At 40.8% G+C, this 22108-nt stretch overlaps 1 protein-coding gene and 1 long non-coding RNA gene across 10 annotated transcripts in view; one reads left to right on the top strand and one right to left on the bottom strand.

Moving 5' to 3' along the window:
- Positions 1 to 18519, bottom strand: part of madd (MAP-kinase activating death domain) — a 140932-nt gene extending 122413 nt beyond the window's left edge. For all 9 annotated transcript variants that reach the window (XR_013933524.1, XM_080434437.1, XM_080434439.1 and 6 more), the window contains exons 1-2: positions 18228 to 18519; positions 7708 to 7892 (exon numbers count right to left, since the gene is read on the bottom strand). Coding sequence is in view for 8 of the 9 variants with exons in the window: in XM_080434437.1 (XP_080290563.1) it covers positions 7708 to 7766 (59 nt within the window). In the remaining variant the exon portion in view is untranslated. The remainder of the gene's footprint in view (positions 1 to 7707; positions 7893 to 18227) is intronic.
- LOC308089856 overlaps positions 1 to 22108 on the top strand; it is a 390353-nt gene that overhangs the window by 352580 nt on the left and 15665 nt on the right. The gene's annotated exons all lie outside the window — the stretch shown is intronic.

Here is a 22108-nt window from a genome sequence, read left to right on the forward strand (position 1 = left end):
AGTAGAAGAAAAGGCGAAGAAAAAATAAATTATGAAAAATGACGGCGCGATACGATGGAGCTGGTAGATCTGTCTGTCTGTCTGTCTGTCTGTCTGTCTGCCTGCCTGCCTGCCTGCCAGAAGTCCTCGGCAGTAACACACACACACACACACACACACACACACACACACACACACACACACACACACACACACACACACACACACACACACACACACACACACACACACACACACACACACACACACACACACACATAATAAATTAGATTAAAATCCCTAAATCTATCTATCTATCTATCTATCTATCTATCTATCTACAGTTTAGCTGTTAATTCTTGCACGATCTTCAAACGGCTGCCCATTGAATACCGTAGGTGTCCTGAGGTATATGAAAAAAATAACAAATCAGGCGTGGACTTTGGGAGCTGTCTGTGTGATCAACAAACGAAACAGATCTTCAAGCTTCAATGCTCATGGGAGAGACGCGTTGTTAGCTTGTAAATCTGTGATGTTACGTCCATAAATTAAGCTTGGGACGTATGATTGGTCAATAAACCTCGTAGGTGGGGCTGAACATATCTGATCTATAAACTCACAACTCATTGCATCCACACGTGTTGTGAGCTTATAGTTCTGTTTTCACGTGCATAAATTAGGAATTCATTCATTTCATTGGTCAAATGCAACAGACAGACAGACAGACAGACAGACAGACAGACAGACAGACAGACCCAGGCCGTGGGAGGCACTCAATCACACTAACCGATGCGCTTTTCTTAATTATAATATAAGAATAATAATTATAATAATCCTACACTTCGCAGATATAAATTATTATATTATGAACCATACAATAACCACTTCACACCTATTTTATACATACGCTATTTGAAAATAGCAGATCTACAAGCTCACAATAACTGAGCTTGTAGATCTGCTATTTGTTGAACAACGTGTTGCTAATCATGGTGTTGGGAGCTTACATTCGGGGCTGTCATTACTGGACTGATATTATTTATGGGGGGGGGATAGATAGATAGATGATAGATATTTAGATAGATTTAAAGATAGACAGACAGACACACAGACACGCCTTTTTTTTAGGGTAGGTTTATATGGGTTACAATGGGCTATATATGTACAGTAGACGTTGTGTATTATTATGTTACGTGCGTAATTACGCACGTGGCAACAATCTGATTGATATCGTTAGATAAAGACAGAAAATAAATAATAATAAACTAGAATGATAGCAAATCAAAATATAAACTTGTCAGATCATAGAAACATTTTTTTTTTTAGAATTCAAGTACAAATGCCAGAGATGTGGCGAATGAAATCTCAACTGCTCTCTGTCTCATGCGCAAAATATGCTGATCTACAATTGTTATAAGTCACCCCCTCGGCTTGGTGGGGGGGTCCGGGGGGTGGTCCCGGTGGGGGTGGGCACGCAGGTGGGGGGGGAGGGGAAGAGCTGCACCAGAAGAGTGCATATGGTCGATGGATCAGAAATACACGTTGCGGTGCCATGAAGGCGGGTAGCGACTGCATCATGGCAGCGCCGGTTGCGTCGGTGCAGGCCGCGACGGTTTCGGTTCAGGCCGCGACAGTGCCGGTTGCGTTGGTGTAGGCCGCGACAGCGTCGCGACCGTCAACCCGGTCGCGACCGGTACCGACCCGGCGGCCGGGTCGACGGACTACCGACAGAACCGACCTTTAACCGACGGTTTCACCGACGTTGCCACGGAAGCGTCGCGACCGGGTCGACGGTACCGACCTTTAAGCAACCTCCTACCGACCCGCCGACCGTGGACTGTGGCAGAGTTTTTTTTTTTTTTTGCACATTGAAGTTGAGATTTCATTAAGCCAGATCTTTGTCAATTTTACTTCAATTCTTATCATTTTAATGTTTATATGATCTTTAAAGGTTATATTTTAATTTGGTATCAGTCATGATTTTTTTGTAATTTATTAAGATTTATTTCCTTATTTTCTCATGGCACCAAGTCAATTTCCGATCAATCTACCATATCTGCAGTCTTCTGGCACAGCTGTTCAACATGGCTCTGAAGTCAACAAAATAAAATAATAAAAATTCGAAGAAAAAAAAAGGTTCTGCTAATAAATTTCATTGGCATCAATCCAATCTACAATGTCACAATGCATCGCTTGTGTGAGCTTGTAGATCTGGTTATTTCAAAATATTTGTATGAAATTTGGACATTTTAAAACATTTTGATTACATTGTACAGCTGCTTTACTGGACCGGCCATAATACACGGACTGTGTATTAGGGTGTTGCTTTAAATAAACCAAGAATGAAAATACATTTTATTAAGTTAAATTGGCACAGAAAGTTAATTTCTTTCTTTAATATCAAATTTCATTGATTGATATGATCATAACGCATAACGTTACAGCTTTGATTATGTGGATTGACTGCCCTTATCAAAGCATCAAGTAATAAAACGTGCATACCCAAGTGCCGCAGTATTTTATTTATTTTGGCTAATCTATTTGAGAACGGCGTAGCCTAATCATGAACGAGTTTAGCCCTGAAACATCAATGTCATATCATGACAGTCATGGATGAACTTCAACCTGTTGTTTGCAATGTCTCCCTTTTTAGACCGTAAATCACATAAACGTTCATATTTCAAATAAATAAAGTGCTGACCTCATGGCCACGGATGTTACATTTATGGACGTTTACTCATTAATACCAGTATCTTCTGTATTGTTCAATAAAAAACATTTGAATCGGATTGGTGGACATTTCTTCCGTATTTTCTCTATGTGCTTTCAAATACGTGACCCCAATGGTTGAGAGGTGTATCACTCATATACATTATGAGACAATGGCCACCGATCGGATTAAAGTATTTTTATTGAACAATACGGACGAGACAAGTACTTTGGAGGGCCCGAACATAATTTTAACATCCCTGGCCATGAGGTAAGCAATTCATATTTGGAATTTAAACGTTTAGGCAGATGAGTCGAACCTATAAAGTCTGTTCACACCAAAGTACGATAAATATAACTGCATAACAATAATCGTCCACACTGATGAACATCCCCCCACCCCCCCAGAACAGAAGTGTCATTTTATCTGACGGTCTGAGGTTGGCAGGTATAGCCTATAGAGAGACAGCGGTATCCGAAATCGACCTGATAGCCTATGCCAACAGCAGCAGTCTTTTTTTTAAGTTTCCTTTTTTTCTTTTTTCTTTTCTGAAACCGCTGTCTTTGTTTTAAGTTTCCTTTTTTCTTTTCTGAAACCGCTCCATAGGTGGCGCTAAGGAGGAGCTTGGGGGTCCCTAAGAAGACCCCCAAGAATGTTAGCCTACAGTGAGCTATAGGTACAGTACACGTTGTGTATTATTATGTTACAACATGCACGTATACGTGCGTAATTACGCACGTGTAAAATTCCGCTGTTACGGTAGTTGTACCATTCAGAGGAGGGGGGGGCACCTTCATGCTGTCAGGAACCCCACAAATTATATGTAGCTTATTTGGCCGTGGACCCCAGAGAGGAGAGAGAGAGAGAGAGAGAGAGAGAGAGAGAGAGAGAGAGAGAGGGAGAGAGAAAGTGCATGGAATACTTCTGCAGACAAGTAACGTGCATTTACAGGTGGTCGCGGCTTGTTTTCATATAGACCTCGTTGCCACTAGCAGTGTTGCTTAATCTCTCGCAGAATCTTGCAACGCTGATCGCCCAGAACGGACGCTGAGCAGCTCGTCTGCAGAGGTGTAAAGTAACTAAGTACATTTACTCAAGTACTTTACTGAAATGTTGTCTTATACATTACTCTGTGTCACTGTGATTTGAACCGACGGCAGGCGTATATAGTAGCCAAGGCGAGAGTCTTCAGACTTTAAAAAAAAGAGTGGAAAAAAGAGGATTGTAATAGAAGGGTCGGCTTCTATTAGAAGGGAGGCTTTTAATTGCTTATTTCAAGGCGCTCCCGGTCATTAATAGAGGGCCGGTTTTTAATTGAATAGAGGTCACTATTAGAGGATTTACTCACAACGCCTCGCAGCGTGAGGCGTTGTGAGGTTGTAGATCGGCTATTTTTGAGAGCTATCGGTGTAGAGGGGGAAAAGACCAGGAGACCTGGTTCTGCCAGACTTCACATGACGTGTCAGCCTGTGTCTATGCCCATGAATGGCCGGGCTTCGCACGACGTGTGTCCCTTCTATGCCCATGTATGGACAGACTTTTTTGGGGGACAGAATTATTTTGGACTGGGGCCGGAGGACAAAGTGACCATGCCCATGTATGGACGAAACAGGTACAAAGCCTCATATAAGCCCGACCCCTTGGGTCTGGCAAAAAGAGCAGACCACGTAAACAAAAGATAGATTAGATTAGATTAGATAAATAGATAGATAGATAGATAGATAGATAGATAGATAGATAGATAGATAGATTTAGGGATTTTAATTTCTTACATTATTATTTATTCACCTTGGGGGGGTGGGGCGTGTGGCGATCGGGGTTGGGCATGTGTGTTTGTGTGTGTGTGTGTGTGTGTGTGTTACGGCTGCGGACTTTAGACAGACAGACAGACAGACAGACAGACAGACCCAGGCCGTCGGAACACACTCACTCACACCAAAAGTAGCCGATCTACAAGGTCACAACGCCTGCAGCGCGAGGTGTTGGAGCTTGTAGATCGGCTATTATGGCAAAGAGCTTGACAGATATATATATATATATATATATATGTAGATAGATAGATAGATAGATAGATTAGATAGATAGATTTAGGGATTTTAATTTCTTACATTATTATTTATTCACCTTGGGGGGTGGGGCGTGTGGCGATCGGGGTTGGGCATGTGTGTTTGTGTGTGTGTGTGTGTGTGTGTTACGGCTGCGGACTTTAGACAGACAGACAGACAGACAGACAGACCCAGGCCGTCGGAACACACTCACTCACACCAAAAGTAGCCGATCTACAAGCTCCAACGCTGGAGCTTGTAGATCGGCTATTATGGCAAAGCGCTTGACAGATATATATATATATATATATGTAGATAGATAGATAGATAGATAGATAGATAGATAGATAGAAAGATTATGTTACGTGCGTAACTACGCGCGTGGAAATAAATTACAGAAAAAAAGGGGAAAAAAAGTGTCAATGCGCAAATTAAAACATTATTATGAGTGGCACCTTGGGCCGAGGGGGGGTCCGGGGCCGGGGGGGGTCCCGGTGGGTGGGGGGTGGCTGGGGGGGGGGGCACGCAGGTGGGGGGGGGGACAGCTGTGCCAGAAGACTGCAGATATGGTAGATTGATCGGAAATTGACTTGGTGCCATGAGAAAATAAGGAAATAAATCTTAATAAATTACAAAAAAAATCATGACTGATACCAAATTAAAATATAACCTTTAAAGATCATATAAACATTAAAATGATAAGAATTTAAGTAAAATTGACAAAGATCTGGCTTAATGAAATCTCAACTTCAATGTGCAAAAAAAAAAAAAAACTCTGCCACAGTCCACGGTCGGCGGGTCGGTAGGAGGTTGCTTAAAGGTCGGTACCGTCGGTACTGCGTCGGTACCGTCGACCCGGTCGCGACGCTTCCGTGGCAACGTCGGTGAAACCGTCGGTGCGTCGGTTAAAGGTCGGTTCTGTCGGTAGTCCGTCGACCCGGTCGCGACCGGTACCGACCCGGCCGCCGGGTCGGTACCGGTCGCGACGCTGTCGCGGCAGCGTCGGGTCGGTTTGGGATCTCGCTGTCTCTCTTATGACTAATATTATTGGGCATTTTTTTTTGGAAAGATATTTTAAAATACCCGATCTACAAGCTCACATCGCGTCGCTGTAGTACAGCTATTTTCACTATTTTAAAATGTTTTTCAAAATAATAAAAAAATTTCTAATAAGATTAGTCATACTCATAAGGCATAAGATGCCGTGCAAAATGGGGCCAATTGCATTATGTTATAAATATGAATCCATGGCAGACCGTTTCACTGTTACATTATAAACATTCGATATTCGATATTCGGATAGAATATGGACTGCAGGTATATTATGTACTCAAATGGTACACACGTATTAATTACTAATAATTAATTGGAGTCTAGCTAAATTACTTTCCCTAAAACACATTAACATAATGCTGCCTTTTAAAATGTAGATTTTTTGGGGGTTTCGTTTCATTTTTCTTTGAGGACTTCAAGGGCCGGATTGAGATGGTCAAAGGGCCGGGTCCGGCCCCTGGGCCGTATGTTGCCCATGCATAGATGTATTTACACGTAGACTCTGCGTTGGTCGTTGGAGCGATGCGTCAACACGACCGCAAGGTTATAGGATAACAGATATATGACAGGGGTCTTCAACAAGGGGTCCGGGACCCCTAGGGGGTCCTCAGAGTTACTACAGGGGGTCCGCCAAATCTTTGTGTGATATATCAATTTTTTTCCTTAACTTGAACCCTAGCATCCCTATTCTGAAGAGAACTTTAGCCAAAAATAGCAGATCTACAAGCTCTCAACGCCTTGAGAGCTTGTAGATCTGCTATTTTTGGCAAAGAGGTATAGGTGTAGAGGGGAAAAAGTACCAAGTAAACAAAAAAAGTTTAATCTGAAACTAAATTTTATACAATATAGAGGGGGTCCCTGCTTCATCTGTCTCTCAAATAGGGGGTCCTTGGGCTGAAAACGTTGAAGACCCCCGATATATGATATCAAAACCCACTTGGGTATTATGGTCTCTGTGATAAACAACATCCTAAAGCTATGAGATACCCCAAAAAAGTGTGGTACTGTATCTTTGGGAAACATGACACAGGAAAATACACAAAGAGAAGATATATACCTAGTTACAGTATTATTGGCAGCTAGTGAAAAAAAGCAATTACACGGCTATAATGGTACAAAGCAGATCCTCTGGCTGAACATTGTGGAGGAGACATTCATAATGGAGACTGGACTGGACTAACTCACACCTTGAGATTGCGAGAGACTTTATTCATTGACAAATCTGAGAAATGGACAGAATATAGAACCCAACAAGACGACACCATTAACAACAATGGACACCTATGAATGGACAGGATAATGATGATCGATTGTGAGATATAATATGGTCCGCTGTCTGTAAACGTGCGTGCAGCTCTGTCTCCATACAAATGTAGTCAAAGCAAGCTAAATGTAAAGCCCGCCATGCTCCACAACCAGGGGTGTGAAGTAACTAAGTACATTTACTCAAGTACTGTACTTGAGTAAATCGTTTTTTTACTTTACTGGAGTATTTCCAATTTTCAGTAATTTTACTTTTACTCCACTACATGTCAGAGGGCAAATATTGTACTTTTACTCCACTACAATTATTTGAAAGCTTGAGTTACTTGTTACTTTGTAGATTTTGATTATTATTACAAAACATAAACTAACCACTTCAGCCCTATATACATTTCAGCCATTTGAAAATAGCCGATCTACAAGCTCACAATGTGTCGCAATGTGACGCATTGTGAGCTTGTAGATCTACTATTTTCAAAGATTTTCATAAATTTCATACATTTGAAAGACTTTTGGTACTTAAAGTACATTTTGATACAAATGCTTTTGTACTTTTACTCAAGTAAATTTCTACATTGTGGAATCGATACTTTTACTTGAGTAAAAAAAGTGAGTACTTTTTCCACCACTGCCTATGACCAGCTGAAAAGCTTTTACCTGGCTCCCACTACCACGAGGTAGTCCAGAAGACGAGGGCACGGTTTCTTTTTCTCCATCTTGGATCGATGCTGTGCTGCGTGTGGACGTCACGGCATCTAGGACCTCACTGGGTCAATCACAACATGGTGAGGGTAGGGGTGCACGACAAACACCGGCCTGTGTCAATCATGGTGGCAGGTTACCTGTAAAACACACACACACACACACACACACACACACACACACACACACACACACACACACACACACACACACACACACACACACACACACACACACACACACACACACACACACACACACACACACACACACACACACACACACACACACACACACACACACACACACACACACACACACACACCAAAACAACATTGTGTTAAATGTATGAACAGTGTTTTTTTTAAGCCATTTATTTTATAGGGTCGTCAATGACGCTGAAGTTTCAAATGCCACACGAAGCAAATCAGTTGGGAATACTGTCTAGGGCTGTCACGATTAAACTAAGGCTTAAATGAATAAAATCAGAAGACAACACTTATTTTCATGTCCAATATCCTGGATGTGTAATCTCATATCACATGACGATACGCTAATGCATCAAAACTGGCCGTTTTTATACAACACGAACACGCACTCTTTTTTATTTTTTACTTTAGAGAGAGAGAGACAGGAAACACAGAGAGAGCAAGGGAGTGACATGCAGAAAATGGTCAGGCCGGCCGGGGAATCTAAACAGGGACAGGCATTTGAGCCCATGTGGTACTATGCTCCCTAACCACTAACCACCCGGATAGATACTGGGTAACCCCACACACTCTCTTTTCTAAGTCATGATGAAAGTCAGTGGTTCTCAACCAGTGGTCTGGGGACCACCAGTGGTCCTTGAGGGGGTTCCAGGTGGACCCCAGCTAAATGATGGAGAGTTGGTAACCAAATGGACCCTTATACTGTAGATCTTAAACTCTTGAGCCGTGGACCCGTAAGGGTCCATTTGGTTTCATTTTACGCTCTCAACTATGAGTTAAATTATTGTTAAACATCTGCATTACTTAATTTACAAGAAGTCTACATAATTAGAGAATGTAGAAGAACAACATCAATACAGTATGGATGGAATTGTGGCCAAAATCTTATCCAACGATTACAAAATATTTTAAAGGGTCTACACCATGAATTTCATTTTTTTTTGTTTTTAGTATTTTTTGGGCTCCCCAGTGTCTCTTGTACCCCAAAAAAAAATTTTTTAACATTCAGTCATTCGTTCTCATTTCAGAGATTTTCAGAATGGGCGTGTCTTAACAGGCCATTTCAGAATGTGCAATGCAAGTGATGTCACTTGCATTGCCATTGCATTGATGCTGGCCAGACAGAATTGCTCAGTAGCCCCCCCCTGCCCAAGAGGACGTTTTGGTATTGCAGCTGAAAGTGCTGTATAAGCCAGAGACAATTGACTTGGGATGAGTATATCTGAGTGATGATTTAGAAAAAGGTTTGAGGGACATACACCATATGATATTAAATATCAATTTTTTTTTTTTAATTCATGGTGTAGATCCTTTAAGTTTTGGGTCTGAGAGTCTAAATCTCATCAAATGGTGATGAATCCGTGGCTCAAATGCAGAATAAATAATGAACCTTGATATGAAAAGGGTTGAAAACCACTGATGGAAGTGCATCTTATGTCATACATCCACTTCAACATTACAGTAGTAGTAGTAGTAGGCTATTTGATTCAAAATGTATTGTAGAAAAGTCTTGTTTTCTGCTCTGTCTCAGGATAGCTTCTCAAAAGCCCATAATTCTTCTGTATAGGAGGTAATAAGACTTTTAAATAGAGGCTCTCTGATAAAGGTAAGGAGATTAAAGCATTTTTTTAAAATCAATAAGCAAAGTAGCAAACAATTAAGTATTGTGTAAAATGTGGGCGGCCGTAGCTGAATGGGTAGAGAGAGGCCACGACTTCTTAACCCAGCACACCCACTATATAACCCCTATTACTGCTCCTCCTCATGACCATCTGAGCAGCCAGCCATCTGCTGGCTGGAGCTGAATAGTTACTGACCTGAATTTCCCCCATGGGACCAATCAAGGCATCTCTCGTGTGTGTGTGTGTGTGTGTGTGTGTGTGTGTGTGTGTGTGTGTGTGTGTGTGTGTGTGTGTGTGTGTGTGTGTGTGTGTGTGTGTGTGTGTGTGTGTGTGTGTGTGTGTGTGTGTATTGTCTCACTTGGTGGAGCATGTGGCTGGAATCAATCACTTCACAAACACACTGTGTACTGTCTGCTTGTGTGCTGAATGGTATATAAGACATTTATTTACATTGATGGTTTAGCCCAGTGGTTCTCAACATGTGGGCCGGGACCCCCATGGGGGTCCCCAGATGATTTGCCTAATGTGAAAGCAACATTGTTTTGTCACTGAACAGTAAACAAACCAACACACAGTATAAGTAAATACAGGGTATCTACACATTTCTAAAGTGATCATTCAAGGACCTTTCTAATACCTCTACAATAAAACAAATACATACAAATAAGACCATTACTGTGTCAAAAGTAATCAACAAACAATACTATACAAACTGGTCAAACATTGGCCAAATTGTCCAAACAAATAAGGAGGAAGCTAAAATTGTGAAAACAGCTTATCTAGGCTACAATCTCACAACGCCTCGCAATGTGAGAACCAGTGGTTTAGCCAACGGACAGGTCTAGTCATATGAGATATTTCAAGCACCTACAGTATGCAAGTCTACAAGACAAAAGTGATCTTTCCTCATGTCACTTAGTTTTCTAACTACAACGAATAAGAAAGATCCCATTGGCTCTGGTCAGTGGTCATCCATCTTGGCTGAGTGAGTAGTACTGAGGCTTAAGACCTGAGAGGTGATTCTTAATGGTTTTCTGAATCCTAATCCTATTTTTTTGGAAAAGAAAATTAGCTTGTATATCTGCTATTTTTGAATAGCCAAAGAAATCTAAAGTGACACAGATGCGTTCCAGGTCTTAATGGGTTAAGTAATTAAATGTTCTTCTTACAAAACCACAGGAGTATATGGTTCCTAAACACACACACACAGCCAAGTTCTTTTTGTGTGAGTTGGAAAGCTTGTAGTGTTTTATTTTGGTTAAAAGAAATCCTAAATTGGCAAAAGTAGCTCACAGTCACAGTCACATTTGTTGTATGACAAAGTATATAGGGCTTAAGTTAATATGCTTTTTGCACTGTTGTGTTTAACGTTGTTTTGGAGACCCACACACAGAATTATACCTTCCTTTATCTTAATCCATTAAAGACCGGGAAATAATCAGTATCATTTTAAGATTTCTGCACTATGAGTGCAGAGCACTGCAGAGTGCCGCACTATGAGCTTGTAGATCTGCTATTTTTTGACAAATCGTGGAAAATTTGAATATATATATATATATATGTTTTAAATGAAAATGTTTGACTCCAATCTGTGCTTCTGGGGGTCCCTGGAACAACATATTTTGAGATGGGGGTCCGCGGCCAAATACATATCCTTTTGGGGGTCCTTGACATGGAAAAGTTGGATCACCACTGATATAGCAAGACACTGTTAGGATTTAGAAAACATGTTTAGATATGTATTTGGCCGCGGACCCCCATCTCAAAATGTTTTGTTCCAGGGACCCCCAAGAAGCAAAGATTTGAGTTACAAATGTTCGCTTTTAAAAATATATTAAAAAATGTGCACACATTTTCACGATTTTTCAAAAAATAGCAGATCTACAAGCCCGCCGCGCTATGAGCTTGTAGATCTGCTATTTTTTGAACAGCCAAATAAATCTAAATAAATGACATAGATGCTTTCCCGTTCTTAATGGATTAATCCTGTTATTACCGACCAGACATTTCAGAGCCAACTCTGCTGGAGGCAGCAATTAGGCCATTTTCTGAAGCGACAAATCAAATCCACACACAGACAGAACTAACAGGCAAACACAGACCAGTCCATCACAAATAAAAGGTCCGTTACGGTTTGCCGTTTGAGGAAGTGGAGGAAAATACATAATACTAAACCATTAAGAAGACCGGGAACGCATCTGTCATTTTAGATTTGAACCACTTTAACCATTATTTTATACTTTGGGCTATTCAAAAATAGCAGATATACAAGCTCTAGTGCGCACTATGAGCTTGTAGATCTGCATTTTTTTTTTTTTATCATGAAAATGTGTGCAAATCGTTGAATATATATATATATTTTTTTTTAAGCGAACATTTGGAACTCAAATCTTTGCTTCTGGGGGTCCCTGGAGCTAAATATTTTGAGATGGGGGTCCGCGGCCAAATACATATCATGTTGGGGGGTCCTTGACAAGAAAAAGTTTGAGAACCACTGATATTATAGCAACATAAGTGTTTCAGAAAACGGTTAGGATTTAGAAGACATTTTGTAGAATCCCCTGAAGCAAAGATTTGAGTTAAAAATGTTTGCTTAAAAAAAACATATATTCCAAAAATTCACGATTAGAAAAATAAATAAATAGCAGATCTACAAGCTCGTAGCGCGGCACTCGGAGCCACGCTACGAGCTTGTAGATAAAATGAAAATGACACACGCGTTCCCGGGTTGAATGGGATATACCTCATCATGTTTGTGGCTAAATGAGTGTGAGCTTAGCTTGAGATTAAACCCAATTTTATAATAGGGGTTAAGGTTAAGGGGGAGGCCTGTTTAAAATGTAATAAACTGCACACAGGCTAAACAGTGACAGGTTTAACGCAACAGCTGAATGTGGTCAGAGTGGTCTACTCTACACACAGGCTGGTTACGCAAGCACAGATGGGAGAGATATGATTCATACGGACTGGTCTCCTCTCCTGCATGCATAACACCTTCTCCTTCCCAGTCACAATGTGCAGAGAACAACGGACTACAGGAAAAAAGATCTACTGAAATATAATCTACCATTTACAATGTAGCCATTTATCAGACGCTCTTTATATCCAGAGACTTACAGTAATGCAAGCTAAACACATGCATCGAATGCATATAGAGAGAGCGTAGTGCCTCAGTAATCTATAGGATCATAGGTAAACCAAGAACCTATTAGCATCAGTCTAAACCATATAATATCAAAATAATTATAATCTGTACATTGACACTAGGGGTGGGACGATATATCGATATCGCGATATATCGCGATACTTCCTCCCGCGATAAATAATCGGTATACTGCCGAAAAATATCAATATTAAAAAATATATATTTTTTTGTGATACGTTTTTTTCCCCGACTCTGTATTTGTGTAATGATGATTCTGAACTGTTTGGTGCTATTTTATGTGTTTATGAACTGAATGCAAGGACTGTCGTGATATATCGTCGGTGAAATTTCATGCAATATATCGTGATATCGCAATATATCGAATATCGTGATATTATTGTTATCGAGGGCCTAATATCGCCACAGATATCGTATCGTGAGATACCCATATCGTCCCACCCCTAATTGACACTATAGAAAACTATAGGATGTAAAGGTAAACCTAGCATCTGTCTAAATAACGTTTTAACCTTTGCATGAGACTGCATGGTCGTTAGCCCATTCAATCCAGGAACGCATCTGTGTCATTTTAGATTTCAGCAATAACCATTATTTTATACTTTTAGCTATTCAAAAATAGCAGATATACAAGCTCATAGCGCGGCACCGAGTGCCGCACTATGAGCTTGTGGATCTGCTATTTTTTTTTTTTACATAGTGAAAATTCGTGCAAATCATTGAATATTTTCAAACATTTGTAACTCAAATCTTTGCTGCTGGGAGGGTCCCTGGAACAAAAATGTTTTGAGATGGGGGTCGGCGGCCAAATACATGTCATTTTGAGGGGTCCTTGACATGAAAGGGTTTGAGCACCACTGATATTATAGCAACCTACGTTTTTCAGAAACCTGTTAGGAGGATTTAGAGGACATTTGTAGATGCGTTCCCAGATTGGGATGGGTCAAGGCTAGGTCAAGTGCTACGGGCTAAAGGGTGGAGTCTGGAGAGGTTGAGTTGTGAGATTACGGCAGGAATCTAGAGGGGAGTTTCTCAAAATATTGGTCGGGAACATTCCTTCCCATTAGGTCTGTTTTAGTATTTTTATTGAAAAGCATAGTCTCTCTCTGAATACATTTATCTTCCTTACTTGTTTTTATTTATTTTTTAAGGTTCTGGGGAACAGATATATGCTTTACATACTGCATGCTTCCATTTACAAATGTGTAGAGAAACACTTTTCTGTAGCTTTTAAACTATGTTGATTAGAAATCCGATGGGCACTCGCTCGGCTGTGGCCTGGCGCGGGGCTCGACTCTGCATCTGAAGGCGTACCTGCCTCGTCATCAAGTCATTTTTTAACCTTTTTTTCCCTCCAACGCTTTAATGAGGTTTTCAATGTTGAGTCTGCATGGTATTATGCCTTGTCACAGGGATCACTGGTAATTGTCACCCCCAAGGCGTCAATTGTCCCGTCCCAACTCTGACACTGGGCCAAACGTGACACACACCTTGCGATGAGAATGTGTCCAAACAAACATCTACTCAAACAAAAAAAAAGAATGTGAGCACAACACACAAGCAATCAGCTATTTACTGGGTGCAGCACGGCTCAGAATAATTTATTATCAGCTAAAGAAGAATGCCAGACCTGAAGGAAGTGACTTTCATTCAGACTAGATCAGATAAGGCACCGTCCTAATCAACAAATCTTTACAAAACCTTCCTCATTGTGATGATAAATGAGGAAGAAGGCTTCAGCTGAAATGTGTTCATGGTTTCCCCCATAAAAAAAAAATAGCAGATATACAAGCTCATTGCGCATCACTTCGTGCCGCGATATGAGCTTGTAGATCTGCTATTAAAAAAGAAAATGAAAATATGTGCAAATCTTTATATATATATATATTTTAAAGAAAACATTTTTAACTCAAATCTTTGCTTCTGGGGGTCCCTGGAACAAAATATTTTGAGATGGGGCCCCGTGGCCAAATACATATCATTTTGGGGGTCCTTGGCACAAAAGAGTTAGAGCACCACTGATATAGAAACATAAGTAAGGATTTAGAGGACATTTGTAGAATGGGCATCAGGTCTAAATGGGTCGTAGGGACACAATGCCATTCTTTCCCTGATGTCAAACATCTACTCAGCCAAGAGGCAGTAAGTACCCTAGTGCAGACATGAATGCACTTATGAGCTTCAGTCAGTACTACGTGTCACCCAGTGCAATGATCTAAATCAGGGGTCTTCAACAGGGAGTCCGTGACCCCTAGGGGGTCCTCAGAGTTACTACAGGGGGTCCGCCAAAATCTTTGTGTGATATGATTGAGGAGAACTTTAGCCAAAAAATAGCAGATCTACAAGCTCACTTCTGGGAGGGTCCCTGGAACTAAATGTTTTGAGATGGGGGTCGGCGGCCAAATACATGTCATTTTGAGGGGTCCTTGACATGAAAGGGTTTGAGCACCACTGATATTATAGCAACCTACGTTTTTCAGAAACCTGTTAGGGAGGATTTAGAGGACATTTGTAGATGCGTTCCCGGATTGGGATGGGTCAAGGCTAGGTCAAGTGCTACGGGCTAAAAGGTGGAGTCTGGAGAGGTTGAGTAGTGAGATTATGGCAGGAATCTAGAGGGGAGTTTCTCAAAATATTGGTCGGGAACATTCCTTCCCATTAGGTCTGTTTTAGTATTTTTTTTGAAAAGCATAGTCTTCAATGTTGAGTCTGCATGGTATTATGCCTTGTCACAGGGATCACTGGTAATTGTCACCCCCAAGGCGTCAATTGTCCCGTCCCAACTCTGACACTGGGCCAAACGTGACGCTTTTTTAAAAAAACGAGCTTGTAGATGGGCAATTTTTTGGCAAAGAGGTATATGTGTAGAGGGGGGAAAAGAGCAGACCAAGTAAACAAAAAATATATAATCTGAAACACAATTGTATACAATATTGAGGGGGTCCCTGCTTCATCCGTCTCTCGACTAGGGGGTCCTTGGCCTGAAAACGTTGAAGACCCCTGATCTAAATGCCTCAAGACCACCTCAGATTGCAGATGTATTAACACGCTCTACCATATAGATTGGTTAAGATCAAAATAACATTTCATTCATTAAAATAAGTTCCGGATTGCATCTTTGAAGTACACACTATATATGACTTGAAAATAATCCAAACTGGGGAAAACCTTTGTCAGTGATAACAGGGACAAAATTCACACTTTTGGGCAAAATGTACCATTTGTAGGCCATGTGAACAAGACAGGGAAAGCATTTTCAATGCCAGGTCTTGTTCATTCTACAAAATGTGTTGTATTTTGTCGCGCAGCGCGACACCACAGCCTTGAATCAAGACTGTCGTAGATGTAGTTTATCGAGTCTGACATTTGCATATAAATGTCAGACTCTATGACAGTTTTGATCCAAGGCTAGTCATCGTAGGCCTCTCCTACTACAAGGTGACACCATGATGCAACGCCTGATGGATGATGGATGATGACACCTAGGGCTGTTACTGTAACCCTATAGTTGAGACACCATGGCATTCAATCACATTCTCATTACTGTGTGGGCAGAGAGTACCAATCCTGCTCTTTTATACTAGCAACGTTTTTGTACCTGTAAATACAGCTTATATGAAGAGATTAGCCACTATACTGTATATAGGCTAGCCTATAGGGTAACTAACTATAGGGGGTTCCATTGATATAAACGACATAAACAAGACAGTATAAACCCATGGTTCTCAAAGTGGGGTCCGGGGGGTCCTTGAGGGGGTTCCAGGGGGTCCCCAGCAAAATGTGTGAATATAGCATCACAATAATTTTATCCTTTTATACTTTGGCTATTCAAAAATAGCGGATCTACAAGCTCATAGCGCGGCACCGAGTGCCGCGCTATGAGCTTGTAGATCTGCTATTTTTGGAAAAATCTTGAAGATTGGTGCAAATCTTTGAATATATTTCTTTTAAAGCGAACATTTTAACACAAATCTTTGCTTCTGGGCGTCCCTGGCACAACATATTTTCAGATGGGGGTCCGCATGCCAAATATATATGAAAAAGTGTGAGAATCTGGTATAAACAACATGCAACAAAACAATGTATAGAATGTCCTCCTGCTGCTGCTAGGAAGCTTAGCCCTGGATCAAGAAAGACTATCATGTATTTTATCGATTTTGACATTTGCATATGATCTAGCATAGATACGAAAGTAAAATCCAGACAGGATAAAATAGTAAATACATCTGTGATAGTCTTCATCCAAGGCTAGCTATAGGGTATAACTATAGGGTTTCATTGACATTAGTGACATAAACAGACAGTATAAACAACATGCAACAAAACAATGTATAGAATGTCTTCTCCTGCCTCACAGGAGGAGCTGATGGCTGTAACAGTGCAGTCTATCTGCTCTGGTTTATGATCATCTTATCTTATGATGTGTGATAATAACTAAACCAACTTCACAACTGATAACCTATATACAGTGGTGGAAAGTGACTAAGTACATTTACTCAAGTACTGTACTTAAGTACAAATTTGAGGTATTTGTACTTTACTTGAGTATTTCCAATTTCCAATACTTTTACTTCTACTCCACTACATCTCAGAGGCAAATATTCTACTTTTACTCCACTACAATTATTTGAAAACTTTAGTTACTAGTTACTTTTCAGATATAAATTATGATATAAACTATGATATAATGAAACATACATTAACCACTTTAGCCTTATTTTATACACATAGGCTATTTGAAAATAGCAGATCTACAAGCTCACAACGCGTCGCATCGCGACGCGTTGTGAGCTTGTAGATCGGCTATTTTCAAATATTTAGTACTTTTACTTTTGGTACTTTAAGTACATTTTGATGCCAATACTTTTGTACTTTTACTCAAGTACATTTTTAATTCTGGACTTTTACTTGTAACAGAGTATTTTTATATTGCAGTATTGGTACTTTTACTTAAGTAAAGAATTTGAGTACTTTTTCCACCACTGCCTATATATATGTAGCTGTCAGACCGCCTATAAATATACGACCCTTTAACAATAAGCGACACAAAAATGACGTATAAACGTACCAAAACACAATAACAATGTTAGGACTGTACTACGCATTCCCGACACAAACAAATATCAATTCTTCTTAAACTGGACCAAGTGTCGACATGAGAACCTATAGTACACTTAAAGAACTAAAGCCCGTCCTGTTCCCCGGCCACATGAAGCTCATCCCCGGCTACAGACTACTGTACGTCACGGTGCTGTGTGGAGGATTAGCTGTTAGCTTGGTTAAGCTAGTAGCTGCTAATAGAAGGACATATTATACACTCACTTCTCCTCCTCTAGTCCACGTTTAAAACACTGTTTCTCCTGTTGTTATGGCTGTGTGTCTGTGTGCATTAAACACACTACCATCCTGACACATGACCAGAGCACTGTTATAACATAAAGACTAAAACATGATGTTTATAATGTATAATAATGTACCAACCTGTCAGTAGGGTTAGCTGCTGCTAGGCTCACACAGATGATGATGATGACGGCCTGCCTCTCTCTCTCTCTCTCTCTCTCTCTCTCTCTCTCTCTCCTGCCTATGGCTGGTGTCTCTCTACCTCTGTCACTGGTGTGTAAATGACATCCTCTGAATATATGAATGAATTAATCTAGTGATTCATAAAGACAGTAAGAGCATGGCTCCTATAAGTTATTGGTCCTCCTACTGTGTGTGTGTGTGGTGTTGTTATGTCATTGAACGGGTGTCTCTCTCTTCCTCACTGACATCCTCCTCCTCAGATGTGTGTGTGTGCTGTGTATGTCAATGTGTGTGTGTGTGTGTGTGTGTGTGTGTTGAGGAGGAGTTCCGCATCGTGAATGACGAGTCAACACCACTATATGATGTAGTAGGACGGTGTCGCGCTGCGTGCCAAAATACAACACATTTGTATCTACAAGCTATTTTATATATATATATATATATATATATATATATATATATATATATATATATATATATATATATATATATATATATATATATATATATATATATATATATATATATAAATAAAGATAACATAATTATTAATAAAATATATATATATATATATATATCTATGTATTTATAATAAAAAAAAATATATATATATATTTATTTTTATAAATTGTGTGATAGATTGGAGAAACATGCATAGGAGCTGCAGTTACAAAAACATGTGATATCATTGACACACTATGATGCCTTCTTGTGCTATATTTGCGAAGTATATAATGTATGATGAATCTTCATTAAGACCTAAACATGAGGTGATGAATCCTTTGCAATCCATAGATTTAACATCCCAGCTGGATTATGAACCCATGGGTCTTCTGGACCAAGCAGGGTCCTATTTGTCCAGGGCAGTTATTTGCATATAAGCTTCACTGCTTCAGGCAAAACTAAGTTGTTGACCAGCAGGTGTCCTGCCCGACACTAGCCCCCCATCTGTGAGTCGTCGTCCTCCCCCACCCCTCTGCTGTAGCTGGAGGTCACAGATGGGACTGACCCAACACCAGGGTCTAAATGTCACAATGGAAGAGTAGGAAGAACCACCTCTACCACTGCAGATGTAGGCAAGTAGAGATGTACCGAATACCATGTTTTCCTTCCCGATACCAGTGGTGGGAAAAGTACTACATTTTATTACTTAAGTAAAAGTATCAATACTGCAATGTAGAAATACTCTGTTACAAGTAAAAGGCTGGAATTTAACATGTACTTGAGTAAAAGTACAAAAGTATTGGTATCAAAATGTACTTAAAGTACCAAAAGTAAAAGTACTCTCTATGCAGAATGTCCCATTTCACAAGTTTTCAAATGTATAAAAATCTTTAGAAAATAGCAGATCTACAAGCTTACAATGCGTCGCATCGCGACGCATTGTAAGCTTGTAGATCTTGTATCTTGTAGATCTTGTAGATTTCCAAATTACCAAAATGTATGTAAGGCTGAAGTGGTTAATGTATGTTTTGTAATAATAATCAAAATCTACAAAGTAAGTAACTAAAGTTGTCGAATATTTGTAGTGGAGTAAAAGTACAAAATGTGCCTTTGAGATGGAGTAGAAGTAAAAGTATTGGAAATTGGAAATACTCAAGCAAAGAACAAATACCTCAAAATTGTACTTAAGTACAGTACTTAAGTAAATGTACTTAGTTACTTTCCACCACTGCCCGATACCATTCCGATTCCCATAACTTGCGTATTTGTCGATATAGAGTACCGATCCTATACCAGTGTGTAATAATAAAAAAAATCTAGGACAGTGGTTCTCAAAGTGGGGTCCAGGAACCATCTGGGTTCCTTGAGGGGGTTCCAGATGGACCCGTACAGGTCTGTGACTCTGAGAGTGTACAAATGGAACCAAATGGCCCGCCCCCGCCCCGCCCCGCCCCGCGCCCCTCCTCCTCCCCCAATGTGCAGCATTGAGAGCCCTGATGTCTAACATTTGGAGCGACGCCCACTGCACTCTGGTTGGTTGGGGAAATGAAAGGTTGACTCCCACTTCCTATGCCAGAAATGTCAACAGCTTGGTCCAGGCTTTCTTTTTGAGAAAAACGCGAAGGAAAATAAAAGCCTGGAGATCGAGGCTAGAGAACCACTGATCTAGGAATAAATAACAATAACAATAAATTAACAAGTTGCAGCTACAAGTTAATAAAATAACAATAATAAATAGTTCAGTAAGCAAAAAGCTACTCGGCCCTCCCGTTTGTATGTGAGAGCTAGCAAAAACTTCTGGGAACTCAGATTAGCAAACAGCAAACAGCTGTTTTTAGGCACGATTTATTTTGTGTGTGATGAGCTCGATCAGAGAGAGAGAGAAAGAGAGAACGAGAGAGAGCGAGGGGGAAGGGAGGGAGAGAGAGAGAGGGGGGAAAGGAGGGAGAGAGACAGAGGCAAAGGGAGAAATGGGGAGGGAGATGGAGAGTGGGAGAGAGAAGGACAGAGCTAGAGAGAGGGAGAGAGATGGAGAGCGAGGGAGGAAGATGGAGAGAGAGGGAGGGAGGGACCGAGGGAGATGGAGAGAGAGAGGGAAAGCAAAGGGAGAAATGGAGATAGAGATGGAGAGGAAGAGAGAGAGGGAGGGTGAGGGTAGAGCCCATTTCACCCACACAATAACCCGGCCATGGCAGCCAATGCTGGGGACTGAAACCTGAAGATGCTTTGTGACGTGTTGTCGTCGCAATAACCTCGGCAACACCGGGCGAGGTTCCCTCATTAATAAAAGAAACATGAGGCGCGTTCCCTGCAAATCACACAGCCATATGAGTCATATTAAAGGCTCAGTTTAAACACATGGGTAGCCCCTGCAACCAAAAACTATAAATCGCAGTGGTACAGTAAAACATATTTTATTTGTTTTACTCTCTGACTCAGGTCTTGATAGGATAGGACTAACTATAGGCAACATTATGCAAAATGTTAAACTATGTAATGGAATAAAACAGAACTATTTTGATTTATGATGGGGTAGGAAACTTCCAAATGACATATTTTCCTTTTTTCTTCTCCCCAATTTAGTCGTTATGCCAGATGATTCCCCACACACTATTGTGTGTTGTCACTGCTGTTGTATCCTACCACCTGCCAGTGAGGAGGCCCCACCGGGAGGACGTAGAGCCATCGTCCTACTCCTCCCGTCCTATTATCACCCTCCCCTTGTGTTCAATAGAGGATGGACGCTCGACAAAGCCAGATGCACCACGGTCGGTGGATTCAAACCCATGCACAAACTCCGCAGTGGTGGGCATGCAGGCACTTAACCACTGTGCCACCTGAGCACTCCATTTTCCATCTACAAAACAAACTCTTAGGGCACGGTCCCACCGCACTTTTATTTGACCTCTGGGGCCTTATTTTTAACTCTATGTCTGGGGCGGAATCTGCCAATGCTTTGTCAATGCAAATGCGTGGATTCATGGAAAAAATGCACAAGACCATGAATCCACGCATTTGCATTGACAAAGCATTGGCAGATTCCGCCCCAGAGGTAAAATAAAAGTGCGGTGGGACTGCGCCCTGAGACCTGAAGCCGATTCTACATGTCTCCTAAATCTCAACAGTTTTCTGAAAAACATTATGTTTCTATATCAGTGGTGCTCAATCTTTTTCATGTCAAGGACCCCCAAAAGTATATGTATTTGGCCGCGGACCCCCATCAAAATATTTTGTTCCAGGGACCCCCCAGAAGCAAAGATTTGAGTTAAAAATGTTCCCTTTAAAAATATATATATTCAAAGATTTGCACCCATTTTCACGATTTTTCAAAAATATCAGATCTACAAGCTCGTAGCGCGGCACTCGGTGCCGCGCTATGAGCTTGTAGATCTGAT

Source organism: Gymnoscopelus braueri (assembly GCF_963280865.1).
Source record: "Gymnoscopelus braueri genome assembly, chromosome: 1".
NCBI classification, from domain to species: Eukaryota; Metazoa; Chordata; class Actinopteri; order Myctophiformes; family Myctophidae; genus Gymnoscopelus; species Gymnoscopelus braueri.